The sequence below is a fragment of the Lynx rufus genome, unplaced genomic scaffold, assembly GCF_022079265.1.
Source record: "Lynx rufus isolate CCGP_SWC_20201006 ecotype Redwood Valley unplaced genomic scaffold, mLynRuf1.p SCAF_23, whole genome shotgun sequence".
NCBI classification, from domain to species: domain Eukaryota; kingdom Metazoa; phylum Chordata; class Mammalia; order Carnivora; family Felidae; genus Lynx; species Lynx rufus.
Genome location: NW_025814838.1, coordinates 17771706 through 17789006, shown reverse-complemented (window position 1 = coordinate 17789006; position 17301 = coordinate 17771706). Strand labels below are relative to the sequence as shown.

General features: G+C 53.5%; 1 protein-coding gene across 1 annotated transcript in view; it reads left to right on the top strand.

The window, feature by feature from the left end:
- The window catches only part of ABAT (4-aminobutyrate aminotransferase), an 87184-nt gene that overhangs the window by 30705 nt on the left and 39178 nt on the right, over positions 1 to 17301 (top strand). Inside the window, exon 2 of the mRNA XM_047087838.1 lies at positions 14701 to 14814. Coding sequence (XP_046943794.1) covers positions 14745 to 14814 — 70 coding nt within the window. The 5' untranslated portion in view covers positions 14701 to 14744. The remainder of the gene's footprint in view (positions 1 to 14700; positions 14815 to 17301) is intronic.

The following is a 17301-nucleotide window of genomic DNA, read 5'->3' as shown; positions in this document are numbered from 1 at the left end:
TGCCGGAAGGATCTTTCTCTTCTGCACCCAGAACTGCCTTCATGGGTTTGCGACCAAGGTGATCACACAGGACCCATGCTCAGAAGAGCCTCACCCCACGCTTGGTTTAGTGCCCTCCTGTTTCCATCTTGAAATTATTTTTTTTAAGTTTATTAATTAATTTTGAGAGAGAGACAGGGGAGGAGTAGAGAGAGAGGGAAGGAACAGGGGAGGAGCAGAGAGAGAGGGAGAGAGGGAATCCTGAGCAGGTTCTGCACTGTGAGCACAGAGCCAGATTCGGGGCTCGAACTCACGAACTGTGAGAGCATGACCTGACCCGAAGCTGACACTTAACAGACTAAGCCACCCAGGCGCTCCATCATCTTGAAATTCTTAATCCTTTCTTGACAAGGGGCTTTGAATATTCATCTTCACCAGTTCTGTCTGCACAGGCTTTTTATCAGACCCTACTGGGAAGAGCTCTTAGACTAAACTCCCTGTTACCGCATCGTAGCTCGGGCGGGCCCAGGCACATACAGTACATTAGGCCCATTCCAGCTGTGACACCGCGTGTCGTCAGCCTGCACCACCCAATACGGCAGCCGCTCCCCACGTGTGACAGTCAAGCACTTGCAATGGGGATCTAGTCCCAGTAGAGATGTGCTGTGCGTGTAAGAAATTTATACCGGCTCTTGAAGATGTTGCAGAAAAGAAAACCGGTGTAAAATATCTTATTAATAATCATACTGATTACACGTTGAGATGATTGTCTTTCTAGATTGTAGGTTTAAGTAAGATACGTTATTATATTACACCTGCTTTTCCTTTTTCTTTTTTTTAGATTTCAATTTTAAGTAATGTCTACACCCAAGCTGGGGCTCGAACTCACAACCCTGAGGTCAAGAGTCGCAGGCTCCGCTGACTGAGCCAGCCAGGCGCCCCTGTTTTTACTTTTTTGATGTGGCTGCTAGAAAGTGTAAAACAACTTCTGTGGGTTGCACTTGAGGCTTGCATTATATTTCTGTTGGACAGCACTGCCTCCCGCCAGATTACCTGTCATGACTGTCAACCAAACCAAGAGATGACAGCCCCGTGAATCAATTTCCAGGCTTTTTTTTTTTTTTTAATTTTTTTTTTCAACGTTTATTTATTTTTGGGACAGAGAGAGACAGAGCATGAACGGGCGAGGGGCAGAGAGAGAGGGAGACACAGAATCGGAAACAGGCTCCAGGCTCCGAGCCATCAGCCCAGAGCCCGACGCGGGGCTTGAACTCCCGGACCGCGAGATCGTGACCTGGCTGAAGTCGGACGCTTAACCGACTGCGCCACCCAGGCGCCCCAAGGCTTTTTTTTTTTTTAACGTTTATTCATTTTTGAGAGAGAGAGAGGGAACCAGTGGGGGAGGGGCAGAGAGAGGGAGACAGGGATTCTGAAGCAGGCTCCATACTCTCAGTGCAGAGCCTGACCCGGGGCTCGAGCTCAGGAACTGTGAGATCATGACCTGAGCTCAAATCAAGAGTCAGACGCTTGGGGCGCCTGGGTGGCTCAGTCGGTTAAGCGTCCGACTTCAGCCAGGTCACGATCTCGCGGTCCGCGAGTTCGAGCCCCGCGTCGGGCTCTGGGCTGATGGCTCAGAGCCTGGAGCCTGCTTCCGATTCCGTGTCTCCCTCTCTCTCTCTGCCCTCCCCCATTCATGCTGTGTCTCTCTCTGTCTCAAAAAATAAATAAATGTTAAAAAAAAAAAAAATTTAAAAGAGTCAGACGCTCAACTGGCTGAGCCACCCCAGCACCCTAATTTCCAGGCTTTTAACCAGACTCCAGGCCTGATGCTCTAGCTTTAACCCATATCTCCCCCACCAGAATCCATCAGGCACCTCTCTCTGGGGGGGTCACTGCTGCTGGCCAGCCTTTTTTTCTTTTCCTTTCCTTCTTGAAATGCCCCCAAGATACTTTTATACCCAAAGAGTTGGTCCAGTGGGCTAAATAGATTTGCAAGGCAGCACAGTGGCCCCAGGAGCACTGAACTTGGGATTGGAAAAACGGACTCAGGAATTAAAATCCTGAGGATTTTAAGAGATCAGCTCTCCTTTGTGGGGTGAGCCTGGGCCCTTTGCTTATCTTCTCTGTGCAGGGACACAGAGCAGCCCTCGCTGCAGAGTTTCACAGACCTGGGTTTGCAGCCTGGCTCTGCATCTCACGAGTCGTGTGACACAGGACAGGCCCCAGTGCCCTGAGTCTCTACGGGCACACCAGAGGAGCCAGCCTCTTGTGGGTTTTTTTGTTTGTTTTGTGTTTCTTTCCCCACCTTAAAACATTTTTTTAAATTTATTTTTGAGAGGCAGAAAGGGAGACAGAGCTTGAGCAGGAGAGGGGCAGAGAGAGAGGGGGAGACGCAGAATCCAAAGCATGGTCCAGGCTCTGAGCTGTGTGCACAGAGCCCGATGCAGGGCTCAAACTCACGAACCACGAAATCATGACCTGGGACTTGCCCTGCCCTGAGGTTATAGCTCCTCATAGTGATCAAAACAGAACCTGGACAGGCAGTGTGTTTAAATTCTCTCGTGGCCCTTTGGTGTCGGGAGTGGGATGCTCGCACGCTTGAAAAGCAAGCCAGCTGTGGAAGGGGGGGTGGTCTCAGTCCTGAGCAGGTGGAGGGATCCTCAGCCATCTTGGTGCCCCCCGCTGTCCCCCTGGCCATAGCAGCCACAGAACGCAGGCTGCCTCAGTGGGACCCCGTGGTCGGGCATTCAGCTCCATGGGTGTAGGACACGTTCATGGAGCTTTCTCTGTGCGACATGGCACTAGGCGCTGGGGGTGCTGAGCCACACCGGTCGCTTGCTGTCAGGTTACGCTGATGGTCCTCATCACAATGTGAAACTGTCTTATCTCTTGTCGGTTCCTTCCCCGGAAACAGAAAGTAGAGAGTGCTGTCTGGTTCCACCTCCCCCACCTGGTCCTTAGGGTTGAGTACTCTGTCTTCAGGAAGTAGGCAATCAGGCAATGAATGAATGAATGAATGAATGAATGAATTTCACAGGCTAAAGGGAGAGACAGAGATTGTCACATTACAAGTGAACCGGAAAAGAACATGCATATAAGTTTATGGATAACGTACACTTGGTAGGGGTTGGCAGTTGTTGAAAGGAGGCAGTGGGTACGGACAGGTTCATCCTGAGTGTTTGAAATTTTGTCTTAAAAAAAAAAAAAAGTTAGGTGCTGGAGAAATTACAGACGAGTGGCATCTAACCCTGAATTGATGAATCAGGAAAGCTTCCTGGTGGAAGTGGCCAGAGGGGCACTAGGAAAAAGTATGCCAGAGTGAAGGGAATGTAAACAGGAGGTGGGGGGCAGGAAGGACGTTTCAACAAACAGTGGCGTGTGGGTGACGACCTGGGCACAGGAAAGAGCAGAGTGTGAGCAAGTCAGTGTCAAGAGGGCAGGGAGGGGCAGGAGAGACAGGTTTGGGGCAGGGAGGACCGTGTGCCCAGCCAAGCAGCGGGCCTTTATTCTGGGAGTAGTGGAGAGCCAGGGAATATTCAAGTCAGAGAGCATCTGGGTAGCTTTGCTATGTGAAACAGTAAAATGGTTTCATTCAAGCCTTCTACCTGTTCCCCCAACCCTTCTCTTTTCCCCTGGAGGATGTCCAGGGTTTTTGTTTGCTTCAAGGAGTATCCTTGCAGAGATCTGCTTTTTTTAACTTAGCAAGATTGTTTTCCCCTAAAGGTATCAAAAAGTCATAAGCGGGGGCATTTTCTCAAAGGGAAGGAAGGTGGAGACGCCTCCTGATGAGAGTCAGACAACCAGGGAGGTTTGGACACCTGAATGGGTTTCCCCACCATCAAAAGTGCCAAGCCAGGATAAATTACATCACAATTTTATTCACTCCGAGTATTTGGCTCTGTGTGGACAAAACATAGGGAAAACAGTTGTCTTTTGTGTGTCCGTTTGGTTTGGGACAAAAGGGACACTTTTCTGGCCTCAAAAGCCCAGCTCTTTCTTTGGTGCCGTGTTGTCCTCTGGGGGCCCCACTCCTGTAGCTCATAAGCTAAAGGAGGCCCTGGCAGCTGTGTGGTTAATGGCTCCCGCCGGCTGCCCTGTGGCACCCCTTGAGGAGATGCCAGGCATCCCCAGGTGAACAGATTACCTTTTCTGTCTCGGAAAAATGAGGACCAGCTGGGGAGGTAGGGCTGGGCATAAGGACTTTCGGAGTCCTTGTTCGGCCGAGGTCACGTGCTTGACGGCCACTGTGGCCACATCAAAAGCAAGGGGTGAGCCTGCCTGTGTGGTTGGAATAGTTCTTACAGAAGGTGATGAATCGGGATGCTTTTTCATTACTGTATCCTTGGACCTGCCCTCCCCTGCCTCACCTGACCAAATATGTTTGAAGAGTTTGCCAGAAAAATGAGGGAACAAGAAAAGGTAGACAAACTCTTTTTCACAGATTAATATTCTAAAAGCTCAGCAAGCCGGGGCACCTGGGTGGCTCAGTCGGTTAAGCATCTGACTCTTGATCTCCGCTCAGGTTTTGATCTCAGGGTTGGGAGTTCAAGCCCCACACTGGGCTTCACCCTGGGCAGAAAGCCTAATCAATCAATCAATCAATCAGTCAATCAGTCGCTCAGCAAGCCTTCTCCATTACCCAGAGCTGTGGTCCTAGATACTAAGGAGCTCTAAAAATTCCAGTTCTTCCACTGAAAGGGCCTTCCATTGCATTGGGCTCCTCGTAGAACTGGGGCCTCTGCACCCTGGAAGGGACGGCAGGGACAATTGTCTGGGCATAGGGGAAGGGCCAAATGTGGCCTGAGGTTGGAACTGTCAGTTAGGGCAATGGTAGGCCCCTACCGATGAGCATGTAGCCAAAAGATGAGAGTCTTCGGCAAGGCTATGGACAGTGGTAACTGTTGGTTTGAAGTTCTTGGTTCCTGTAAAAAATATCTTTATCAGCCTGAGTTGTCTGATGAGATTTCTGGGTGAGGACGGAAGCTACCAACCTGCTAATGTGGCCAGGTCTTGGCCTGCAGGCTGAGCCAGCCCTGGTTCTAACCCAGCTCTGTAGTCTTCAGCTGTGTGTCCTTGCGCAAGTGGCAAAACCTCTCTGAGCCTCCCCCTTACCTGAAAAACGAGAAGAGTACTGCTTGCCTTCCGGGATCAGGCGAGACAGTGTGTTGAACCTTGACCCAGGAGGCTTTCCTCTCCTGAATTGTAGCAGATCCCCCCATGCACGTGGAAATGAACGATCCTTTGAATTACTGAAAAGTGAAGACAGTCCCAAGGGATGGTGGGAACAGTGTCAGGTGCACTTTGTAACTCGAATGACCGACAGCGTCTCCAGGTCGTCCGCCCTGCAGACCCGCGAGGGAACGAAATGGCTCCATTGTTAGGTCCTGTGCCTTAGCAGTTCCTGGAGTCCTTAAAATGCTTCGTTTTCTCTGCACAGGAAACGTATCTCCTCCAGTCGTGCTGACCTTATCTGTGTGTCGCTGGTCCTCCCACGGGAAGCAAGAGTCCCGAGAACAAAGTGGGACACAGGTCCTTGTTCCACATGGCGTCTGGGGCCTTAGCACTTGTGGAAGTGAACAGACTTTAAGGGCCGGACCTTTTCCGGCTTTGACCCACAGTGGCGTCTTCCGTGCTAGCACAAGCATCCCTTCCGACCAGATTCAGTTCCTTCCGTCCTTCCCCTTCGTAGGCTCGGAGACACACAGCAACTCAACTGCTTGCAGACGCTTCTTGACGAATCCTTACTGCCTCCAGAACCAAGGGTCTGCGTCCTCCCCTTCCGGAGGGCTCTGATTTGAAGCCTTGCCTCTTCTTTTTCCCCTTCACCCTGCTCACAGGCTGAGGGCTGCCTGTCTCCCAGCATCAGAGTGTTCAGGCCTCCTGCACTTGTGACTTAAGTCCACCTCATCCTTCCTGGTGGAGGCTGGCGGGTGGGGCAGGTGGGTGAGCTGCGAGACACAGGCATGAGGAGGACAGAGGAGGTTGGGGCGCAGACCAGCTTCCCTCTGGTGGAGACTGGAAGTTCAGGCTCATAGCAGGGCCACTGCCTGTGCCAACAGCTCTTCCTCGCACTTCAGGCTGTGCAACTAACCTTCCCTGTCGGGTAGAGGGTTCTTTGGAAGCCGAGAAGGTGGTGTGCAACCACGTCTCCTGGGTCCTGTGTGTATCCTTCGGTCGGCCCTCATCAAACCAAGCGCCTCGTGACCTCGTGGGTAGATTTCATTCTTCCCATTTCGCAGCTGAGGAAACTGAGGCCCCAGTGTCCAGAGTCACCAAGCTAGTATATGGCACACCCGGACCCAATTTATGGCTCACAGGACTCTCTCAGCTGCCCCCTCTGTCTTTTGCAAGAGTCAACACTTGCCTGTTCCCAAGAACAGTATTGCCCTCCCCTCGTACAAGTCGCAGACGACTGTGTGATGCCCCAAGAGGCAGGTTACAGGAAATCACGCATGCGGCGTGCAGAGAGCAAGGGCTGGGGCCCACACTGCTGCAGAGGCAGCCGGGGGGGCTCGAGGAGCTGGATCTTCTGTCCCAGCGTCATCCATCACGGCCCCATGAATGAGGCCTTGCTAGCCATCTGCACTGGCCCAGGGCTGCGGCTCTATTGGTTGCCATGGCGACCCCTGGCCTTGACAACGGAGGCGCCCTTGGCTAAGTGTGTTGTCTTGTCCCACTGAGTCTGCAGAAAAGCCGACAGCTGGGGCTGCAGACAGGAAACGAGTGTCCCACACTTCTGCCTGCACTTTTGTCTTGGCCCCGAGAGCAGACAGAATGAGAGAGAGCATCTTTGGGGGCCCCAGAGAGGTCTGGGGGTCCATTTCTAGCCAATGACGCGTGCAAAGCTTTCGCGTTCACGGGGCCTGTGAGGCAATCTAGTGGAAAGGTGAGTCAGACACCGTGTTCAGGACGTTTATGGAGCACGTACTATTGATGCAATGATTCTTGCAGCCAGGTACTGCTCTGGGACTGGGGATACAGCAGGGACCCAAGTCTCGGGTCTCAGTTCACACTCTGCTAGCCCAGAGGTTAGGTTCAAATGGTATGATCCCCATTTTGCAAAGGGGAAAAAGGAGGCACAGAGAGGTTGCTTAACATGCCCAAGGACACACAGCAGGTCAAAGAGTCCAGTTTCACAGTCAGCGCCCTGAGGGCCACCTCTCCAAACGGCCCTCACCAGATTCTTTCTCCCTGCATTTCTGAGGCGTTTGCCTCTCAAAGTCAGAAACCCTCCGTTTCCAGAGACGTGGGGATGATGCAGGCCTGGGTCAAGCGTAGGGTCCACCATCCACCTCTTATGACGGTGGTTCCCAGTCTCACTTAGGGAGCTTCACCAGCGCCCAGACGACACCGTCACGCCCCGGAGACCCTGGTTTAGGTGTGCCGGGTGGAGCCCGTCATAGGCGCTGTGGTCCTGGAGGTTCTCGGGAGCAACCGAGGATAAGCACCACCGGCCTTGAGCTCTGGGACCCAGGAGGAGCCCATCAACTTTCTGAGCCTGCCGTCCTGCAGATGGCTGAATTGCATTTGGAAGCTATGTCGTGTGTAGTAGGTGAGCGTTAAACAGCAGCCAGTGCTTTGAAGACTTTTACTCTCCCTCCAGAGCTTTTTCTTTTTTCTTTTTTTTTCTTTTTTTTTTTTTTTTTTTTTTTGCCCTTTCCCTGAGTTCTGGTTTCCCCATTGATTTAAACACTGCCCTGGCCTCACCCCGTCCCATCCCACCCTCCAAATGCAAATGGCAGATAAGAGGGAGCTGAGAGAACTAATTAGCATTTTAATTAAAGGAAAGGGGACGGGGAGAGGTGGGTGGGCCTGGAGGGCTCACTGTCTGGTTGCACCAGGGTTTGCGAATTGTTTCCACGGAGGCACACGGTAAGAAACAGCATTTCTTGCAGATGCCTTGCCTGCCCGAAACAAAAATCCCCCTCCCTCGCCTTGCACTTGGATAGTTCCTATTCTGTTTAGTTGATGGGTTGATTTAAATTTCGCTTGCACTTCTGCTCACGTCAAGGAGGGACGGCCCTGGGGGAAGCTAGCCTGCCTTAACACCGACTGCCTGCCGTCTGTCTCCACTGGTGCAGGTTGCCCAGGGCGTGGTGGAGAGAGCAGGGAGACAGTTGCTCACACCGCCTCTGGGCAGGACTAGGGGGTCCAGAGCATGCCTGTCAGATGGTTCTCAGGGTCCGAAGGGGCTGTGAAAGCCATGTGACCCAACACGTGGGGAAACTGAGGCCAGGGGAGGGATGTGTCTTTGGAGCCAAACTCGAACAGTGGTGGGCAATCATGTATGTGACGACTTCAGACTTGGTGGGGGTGGGGAACATTATTGTTAAACTGTTTTAACACAAATTTCAGACCCGCTCCCTAATTTTGTATTTTTAATTTTTTTATTGTTTTTATGTATTTTTGAGAGAGAGAAACAGCGTGAGCAGGGAAGGGGCAGAGAGAGAAAGGGAGACACAGAATCCAAAGCAGGCTCCAAGCTCCGAGCTGTCAGCACAGAGCCCGACACGGGGCTCGAACTCACGGACCGTGAGATCATGCCCTGAGCCGAAGTCGGACGCTCAACCTCCTGAGCCACCCAGGCGCCCCTCTGCTCACTATGTGAGTCCTCAGGTGCACCTTAAAAGGCAGATGTTGCCGTCCGTGTTCCACGGCTCAGATGTGCTGAGTTCACTCGCTGCATAGATTGACTGGAGAACTGCTAAGCTCTGGGTACCATGAGACGAAAGAAAGGCCTGATTCCCACTCTCTTGGGGCTTGCATGTTTCTAAGTGGGACTGGAGTGCTCCAGGAAGGAGAGTGATGTGAGATGAATTATCCCTAGAAAGGTCAGGGACCAAGTAGAAAATGATGGAAGGAAAGCAGGAGAGGAAACCGAGAGAACTCCGAGCTCAGTGCTCCAGTCCAGGAGGGACCATATTGCTCGTGCAGAGTGAAACCCCCGGGCCCCCAGCTCCCTGCCGTCACCATCAGGGAAAGGGAACCTTCCCTTGTGACTGCCGTGCATCTGAGAGGCTCCTGAACAAGTCCCTAGGGAGACTGTGCCCATCTGTCAGGCCCCTTTCCTCAGTGACCCCGAAAACTTCCATGGACGTCAGGCATCGAGCTCTAGACCCGAGGACTGCATCATCAGCAGAGAATACAAAAGACAGGAGCGAGTCAGAGACAGAGGAAACTCAGTTGTCTCAAGAGCCTGTGATCCGCCAGGCTGTTCACATCAGTTGCGCCTATTCCCAGCACAACCGGGAAGAGAGGCATCGCCCTCGAATCCTGTAGATAAGGACACTGCGGCTCAGAGCGTTTTCATGAGCTTTACTCTGTTAGCTACATTAAGACAGCAAGCTTTGGGGCACCTGGGGGGCTCAGTTGGTTAAGCGGCCAACTCCTGATTTCGGCTCAGGTCATGATCTCACTATTTGTGAGATCGAGCCCCGTGTTGGGCTCTGTGGTGACAGCACAGAGCCTGCTTGGGATTCTTTCTCTCTGCCCCTCTCCCGCTCACGGTCTCCTTCAAAAAAAAAAAAAAAAAAAAAAAAGACAGCGAGTTTCACAGCTGAAGCCCAAGCTCCAGGCAGAGCACACATGTCTGTAGCATCTGTCACAGGGCACATGACAGACATCGCTAATGCATCACAGCTGGGTGCGGGTCACCAGCTCACCTCCAGCACCTACACACGGTGCCTGGCATGTCACGGGGCACTAAGTGAGTGACTTAGCTAAGTCATTACCTGCTAAGTGGATAACTGAAGCGAGCGGGTAAATGACAAACTGTAGCAGGCAGGAATTCAGACGCAGGCCTGCGTGACCTCAGTGTACAAGACCTTGTCTTGTCCCCTCCCACCTGTAAAAGGGGACAGCCAACTCCCTAATTCCCTCGTTTGCTTTCCTTTTTTTTTTAAAGAGGTGTAATTCACATAACAAGATTACCCATTAACCAGTATAAGTGAACAATCTGGTTCCCCTTGGCACATTCACCGTGTTAGGCAGACGTCTCCACCAGCTCCAGAACCTTCTCATCACCCCGAGCAGAAACCCCACCATCCCCTCTTCCCAGTTCTGGCGACCACTGATCCGCTTTCTCGCCCTTTGGATGCACCTGATCTAGAAGTGCCCTGCACGTGCCATCAGTGTGTGGCCTTTCATGTCTGGGTTCTCCCGCTGAACATCATGTTTTTGAGGCTCATCTGTGGTCTCTGTCAGTACGTCATCCCTTATTATGGTGGAGGAAGGCTCTGTGGTGAGGCTGCACCCCTTCTGGGTTACCCTTTCGGCCGTCGGTGCTTACATGGGCTGCAAATAGTGCCGCTGTCGATGTGCACGTCCCGTATTTGTTCGAGCTCCTATCTTCCACTCTCTGGGGTGTACACTTAGGAGTAGAATTGCTGGACCATGTGGGAAAGCTTAACTTTCCGAGGAACCCGTAACTCTTTTTTTAAAATTTTTTTTAATGTTTGTTTTTTGAGAGAGACAGAGTGCAACAGGGGAGGGGCAGAGAGAGGGGGAGACACAGAATCTGAAGCAGGCTCCCGACTCTGGGCTGTCAGCACAGAGCCCAACATGGGGCTCGAACTCACGAATGGGGAGATCGTGACCTGAGCCAAAGTCGGAGGCTTAACCGACTAAGCCACCCAGGTGCCCCTCCTTTTTGTTTTTAATGTTTTTTTATTTTGAGAGACAGAGAGAGAGAGCAGGGGAGGGGCAGAGAGACAGAATCCCAAGGAGGTTCTGTGCTGTCAGCACCGACCCGATGAGGGACTCAAACTCACAAACTGTGAGACCATGACCTGAGCTGAAATCAAGAGTCAGACACTTAACCAACTGAGCCACCCAGGCGCCCCAGAACCCCTAAGTGTTAAAGACTGGAGGTGTGGGAGCTGGTCTCTGGCTCCCTCCCTATCATCCCTCACCCAGAAGGTGCCCTCCCACATGCCTGGGGAGCCTCCCTCCTCAGCTCACGGTGACCCCCCCCTGCATCGCACTGACATGTTGAGTGCTTGTTCCCTGCCCTCCCCACCCCCCACCCAACTCCCGGACCTGGCTGAGCAGGACCCTTGTGAATAAGACAGGAGAGCCGGGCCTCCTCCCCCATAGAGGGGGTCTCCAGAAGGCCCTGCGCCTCATCTTTTCTTCCAGCGCTCCGTGGTCTCGTGTGCTGGTCACCCTACCCCTGCACCTGACCCTCCCCATGCACCATCCCACATCTCGTCACACCAGAGCATTTGCCCAGGCCTCACCTCCCCTTTCCTCGGTGGCTGCCAAAAATCTGCTCCCCTTTGAAGGGGCAGCTCTGGTGACATCTCACTGGCATCACAACGCACTGCCAGAACGCATCTGTCCACATTCCCACAGTGCCTTGCTCATACAGGCAAACGTCGTGATTTCACCCCGTCTTATACAGAATTACTTGCTGACAGAGAACTGGAAAATTTTTATACACCTCTCTCGCCGGGTTATTTTAAGGATTTATCTCCATGAAAGGGAAAGCAGCCTCGTACATTAAATTCTCCCATTCTCCCCCCTCCCCGGTGCTCCCCCCCACCCCAGCCCCGCCACTGAATCATGAGTTTCAGAAAGAGAGGGGCCTTCTTTCCATCTCAGAACTTACCTAATGCAGTGCCTTGCCCGTAACAGGAGTCTAATTAATTGTCGTTGATTGAATTAGTGGGCTGGAGAGAGTGAGCGCGTGACGTGGACTCTTCTGATTGTTGGAGGCATATCGTGCTAAGAGCTCCCGTCTGATGGAGATCGTGTTTCTGTTATAAGGTCAGTCTCAAGTGCAGGCCACCGAAATGTCACCACCATATATCTCCCGCGGTGACGTTTTGTAATTGAAAGTGCTGCAGGTGTCACTCCTACTCTGGCAGAGCACTCAAATGTTGATACGCGAGTTCTCGGAGATTCTCGCCGTTGCAAACACATGTTTAATGGAAATTGGATTGTGTGCAGCCTTAAGTAGTCCCCTTGGAGACAAATGGTTTTGAACAAGAGTCAGCAACCGCTCTTTCTACACAGTTACCTTGCCGCTAAATCAACAGGCCCGCTTTGAGTTGGACGTGCCAGATAGATAAAAGGAAGAGAAAACATCCACTGAGTGATCAAGGAAAGAATGGGTTCTCAGTTAATTTATGGTCACACGGTCCACGCCCGTGCTTTCCTCTGGCGAAAAGCAGAAAAATTGCCTCTCCGAGCTACACCCTTTGTAATCATCAAGCCCCAGTATATACTGTGGTCAGGTGTTGTGTTACCTGCTGAATTATTCGATGCTGGAATGAGTGAAAAAGCGAGGGCTTCAGGGTCAGACAGTCTCGGGCATTCCTGTAACCAAGGCCAAGAACGTAACCCGTGCGAGTTTCCAGGCCCTCACCTCTGAAATGGGGAGACACGCTCCCTGCTGGGTGGTCGGGATTGGAGGGCATGAAGTGTCCTTCAGAGCCTCCCCAGGCCCTCAGACTACTGTCACTGCCACTCTGGAGGCATCCCAGATCCCTCACCAGGAGAGAAGACTTTATCCTAGCCACCCTGTGGCTTAATTCCCGCTGCAGTGCCCAGAGGAGAGACCATCAGCAGTCCCATGCCTCCCAAGATCTGGGGCTCGTCAGTCTGATACTCTAACCGCGCTGTCAGCCGGACTCTGTTTGCAAGCAATAGAAACCTGGAAACTCAAGCAAGCTAAGGAGAAGAAGGAGGCGGGGTGGCATCTTTCTTCTGGGCTTTGTTACCAAGGACGGGTAGAAGCGAGCCCTTCTCCCTCAGTCCTGATGTTTCCTTCCGAATCCATTTGGCGAGGCGTGGATGAGCCTGATGTTCCCGGCCCTCCCCCTCCACACCGGCTCACCCCCAGGGAGAGCGGGGCTCGGGTCTGCCCCAGCACTGTTCAGCAGTGAGTGCTGTACATGTGGCCACGCTGGGCTCCAGGCTTGAGATGCAACCAGGGAGCCTCAGCGTCCAGGGTCTGCATCCTGTCTGACAGCTGCACTCTGTGGCACATTCGGTCTGTGTGCCCGCTGCCCTCACGGGGTGGAAGGTGGCCAACCCCACCACGCCCAGGACGCTGGCCTATCCTGGTCCGGTCAGCCGCAGCCAGTGGGTCCCACGGCACGGACGCGGCCGCCAGGTCTGCTCCCCTGCGGACAGAGGGGGAGGCCTCTGATGGCGGGGAGGCATGGTGTGCGGAACAGACACCCCAGAAAGTACCTCCTGTGCCCGCTTCCCAGAGAGCACCTCCATTGCCTCGTCTGTGAAGATAATGGCGTATCTCCCGGGGCCCTGGGGTGAAACAGGGTGCTATCTGCAGCACATTTAGGTCCTCAGGGCGTGATAATGCTCACAGGGCAAGCGCTGCTCCTGACTGATCCCAGCGCCCTGTGCCCAGTGCCCACTGGGCAGCTTGCACATAGTAGGTGCTCCGTGCATGTCCACAGAATTGGTGCGTCCTCAAGCCAGTGCCATCCGCCTACGCTCCTTTGTTCCGTCTTTGCTTCTAATAATACAGCCCGACGTCCCATTAGCTCTGGGGGCACTGGGTTGGGAGTCCTGCCAGCCCGTCCTCCTGAGCCTGGTGCCAGATGCCCACACATTTCCTCACCTGTGCTGCGAAGCCCGCCTGCCACTTCCAGCTGGCACTTCCTCCATACTGTCATCGAGTTGGTGCTTCGTTGCAGAGTGAATGAGGGACACCTGTGACTCAGTGACTCTGGGGTCACACAGATCTGTTTACAGATCCACTCTTAACCTCTCTGTGCCTCAGTCTCCTCATCTGCAAAAAGGGGACCACAGAGCACTGTTGTGGGCACTCCTAACAATGACGAATACTAATTGTGCCGCACGCAGAGCCTGGCGCGGTGTGCAGCTGCAGAAAGGAAATGGGGTCCGCGAGTCGTGAAGGGCTCCATCACTGTTCTGCCTGGGGTAGCCTGGGGTGGGGCGGGGGGAGATGATAAAAGAAAACAAAGTGGGGGGCTTGCTCCAGGCCCACAGCACAAAGGGCGACTAGCAGATCTAGCCAGGGAGTGCGGGACTGGGGAGCCGTCTGGAGGCAGCCAACAGACTGGTAGTGTGGGGGCCGAGAACCCTCCCTCCGTGGGTTTCAGAACAAAGCCCCGCATCCCGAGAGCCCCCTCCGTCCCCAGCAAACTCTAGACAGTTGGTCACGCTGGAGACATGCACTCCCCAAAACGGACCACCAGATACTGCGCTGGGTCCCAGATTCCCAGACAGCCCTGGGGAGACCAGTGTTCTCTTGGGGGGCAGGGCAGGGGGGCTCCCAGCTGCTCTGAATCCTCCTCCATCTGAGCCCCCCCATCTCACCGAGTGCAGTTGCTTGTCCCCCCGTTGGATGACGCACTGAACTTATCAGCTTGCCTACGGAGGGCTCTCAAGCCAGCTCTGTCCCCTTTCTCCAGTTTTCCATCTAGGAAATAGGCATAATGACCCTGCCTGTGGTGTGGCCAGGGTCCCATGAAAACACTTGTGAACGGGTTTGTATTTCAGTAAATCTCTGCACCCAACGGTGGGTCTCAGACTCGCGCCCCAGAGGTGGAGAGTCACGTGCCAGCCAGGTGCCCCCCTGCCTTTTTCAAGTGTATATTCAGCATGAAAGCAAAGGATGTGATGTCAGAAGCACCTTCTCCACGACGTGGGAAATCGCAGGGCGTGGGATACTTGGCTGCAGGGACGAGCCCTTGGCTGGTCTGACTGTGCATTTCTGTTTTCTTTCAGGGTGAAGCGTGTGCAGGGAGCCTCTGTTCCTGAAGGAGGGGATCATGGCTTTCATGTTGCTCACCCGGCGGCTGGCCTGCACCTTCCAGCACAACTACCGCCTTCTCGTGCCCAGTAAGCCCTGGGGGTCTTGGCAAGAACTGGCCCTGATGGGAAACACAATCCGGGCTGGGAGAGCCCTGGTGGGTGAAGGGACCAGCCAGTCAACGTTCTGGGGCTGTTCCCTCTCCCCAGCCACACACGCAGTAAAACTGTCCCCATCACCACCACCCCTGTCTCCCATCTCCGCCACATGCCCTGTCCCTGCGTGGACAGCTCTGGGTCGGGCAGGAAGCTGATGCGGCCTGGAGGGGGCGGCCCCAGCAGCCGGGAGGCTCCAGGCTGCCCTCACAGGGACTGTTGGGGGAAACACAGCTGAGCTTGCTGCCAGGAAATGGGAAGGCTACAAGCGTCCTTGTGACTGACCTCAAGGCAAAGTGTGCTTCCAGAGCCCTGGACAGGAGACAGCAGCCCCCTGCTGCCCTGTCCCTCACCTCCACTCACCCGCACCCAGCCGGCCCGCGGCACCGCTGGCCACATCTCTCCGGGGCTTCTGTTTCTCTCTGCCTCACTGAGTTCAGGCGGCTTAGCCAGGCCGGCCCCATCAGCAAGCGCCCTGCCGGTGAGGTCTCACGATAGACCTCCCTCCCTCCTTTCCACGAGGAAGGCACGCATGAAGCCCATTTTATAGGGGAGAAAGCTGAGGCTCAGAGAGGCAAAGTCACACGGCCACTTGAATGTAGGTCAGTCTGGCTGCAGATGCCGGGCTGTTATCCCTCCTCCGTGTGCCTCCCTGGGGTTCTGGGAGACACAGGGGCTGGCTGTGGCCTCCTGTGGGCACCTTGCACCCCCCCACCCGCGTCTGTCCCAGCTCTCTCAGAGCTTCGTGCTTTGCCATCACGATGTCCCTTTGTTAGTCTCATCTGCCTTTTGAAGGCAGAGTGCTGCCCACAACCTTGGTCTGCATCTTTAATGCTGGGGTTTATATCCTGGGTGGGGTAAAAAAGCAGGCATGCTCTCCCATACACACAGGAGTATTAGCAGGTTTTACTTTAAAATAAACCTTTTAGGAGCGCCTGGGTGGCTCAGTCTGTTGAGTGTCTGTCTTCGGCTCAGGTCATGATCTCGCGGTCTGTGAGTTCGAGCCCCGCATCAGGCTCTGTGTGGACAGCTCAGAGCCTGGAGCCTGCTTCAGATTCTATGTCTCCCTCACTCTCTGCCCCTCCCCTGCTCATGCTCACTCTCTCTCTGTCAAATATTAAAAAAAAAAAAAAAAAAAAAAAAAACATAAAAATATTGAAATAAATCTCTTAACTTGGGATGATTTTACAAGTACAGTGAAAGTACTAAGACAGTACAGACAGATCCCATAGGCCCTAGCGTCCCCCTGGTTAACATCTTACATCACGAGGATGCTCTTGTCAATAACTAAGAAGCTGACCTTGTACATTATTGCTACCCGAACTCCAGACTTCTCTGGGGATTTCACCAGGTTTTCCCTTAGAGCCTCTTTCCCTCCCAGGATCCAGTGTGAGTTCCCACAGTGCACTCTGGGGTCCCAGCTCCCCGGTATCATCCGGTCTGTGACCGTGTCTGTCTTCCCTTGTTCTTGACCCTGATCGCCTTGAGAAGTGAGTAGGTTTGAGGTTTTGTTTTATTTTATTCAGTTATAAGAGAAGCATCTTAACGCTTACCCATTATTATGTTAAAAATAAACCCAAACCCGGGCGCCTGGGTGGCTCAGTCGGTTAGGCTTCCGACCTCAGCTCAGGTCATGATCTCACAGTCTGTGGGTTCGAGCCCCGCGTCGGGCTCTGTGCTGACAGCCCAGAGCCTGGAGCCTGCTTTGAATTCTGTGTCTCCCTCTCTCTCTGCCCCTCCCCTGCTCATGCTGTATCTCTCTCTGTCTCAAAAATAAATAAAAACAGGGGCGCCTGGGTGGCGCAGTCGGTTAAGCGTCCGACTTCAGCCAGGTCACGATCTCGCGGTCTGTGAGTTCGAGCCCCGCGTCAGGCTCTGGGCTGATGGCTCGGAGCCTGGAGCCTGTTTCCGATTCTGTGTCTCCCTCTCTCTCTGCCCCTCACCCGTTCATGCTCTGTCTCTCTCTGTCCCAAAAATAAATAAAAAACGTTGAAAAAAAAAAAATTAAAAAAAAAAAAAAAGAACAACAAAAAATAAATAAATAAATAAAAACATTTAAAAATAAATAAATAAATAAATAAACCCAAACCGACGCATGATGCCCAAGTAGTGTGCCCCTAGCAGGAGGGAGAGTCGGCCATAACTAGTACTGCTCACACCCGCCGGGGGCGGGGTGCCGTACTAGGTGCTGGGGACGCTTCACTGACAAGAAAGCGTGGCCTGTGGGGCTCCGCCTTTGTAGGTCATTCTCAAGGGCAGGGGAGAGCCTTGAGTCAAGGCTCCTACACCTGGGCCACATTCCACCCAGTCAGCCTCCGCCACGGGCAGAACTCTGAGCCTCTGTTTCTCATCAGGAAAGTGGGTCTCCTCGGGAGACTGAGGGCAGTGCTGGGGTCCTACTTGCTTCGCACACCTCTCTAT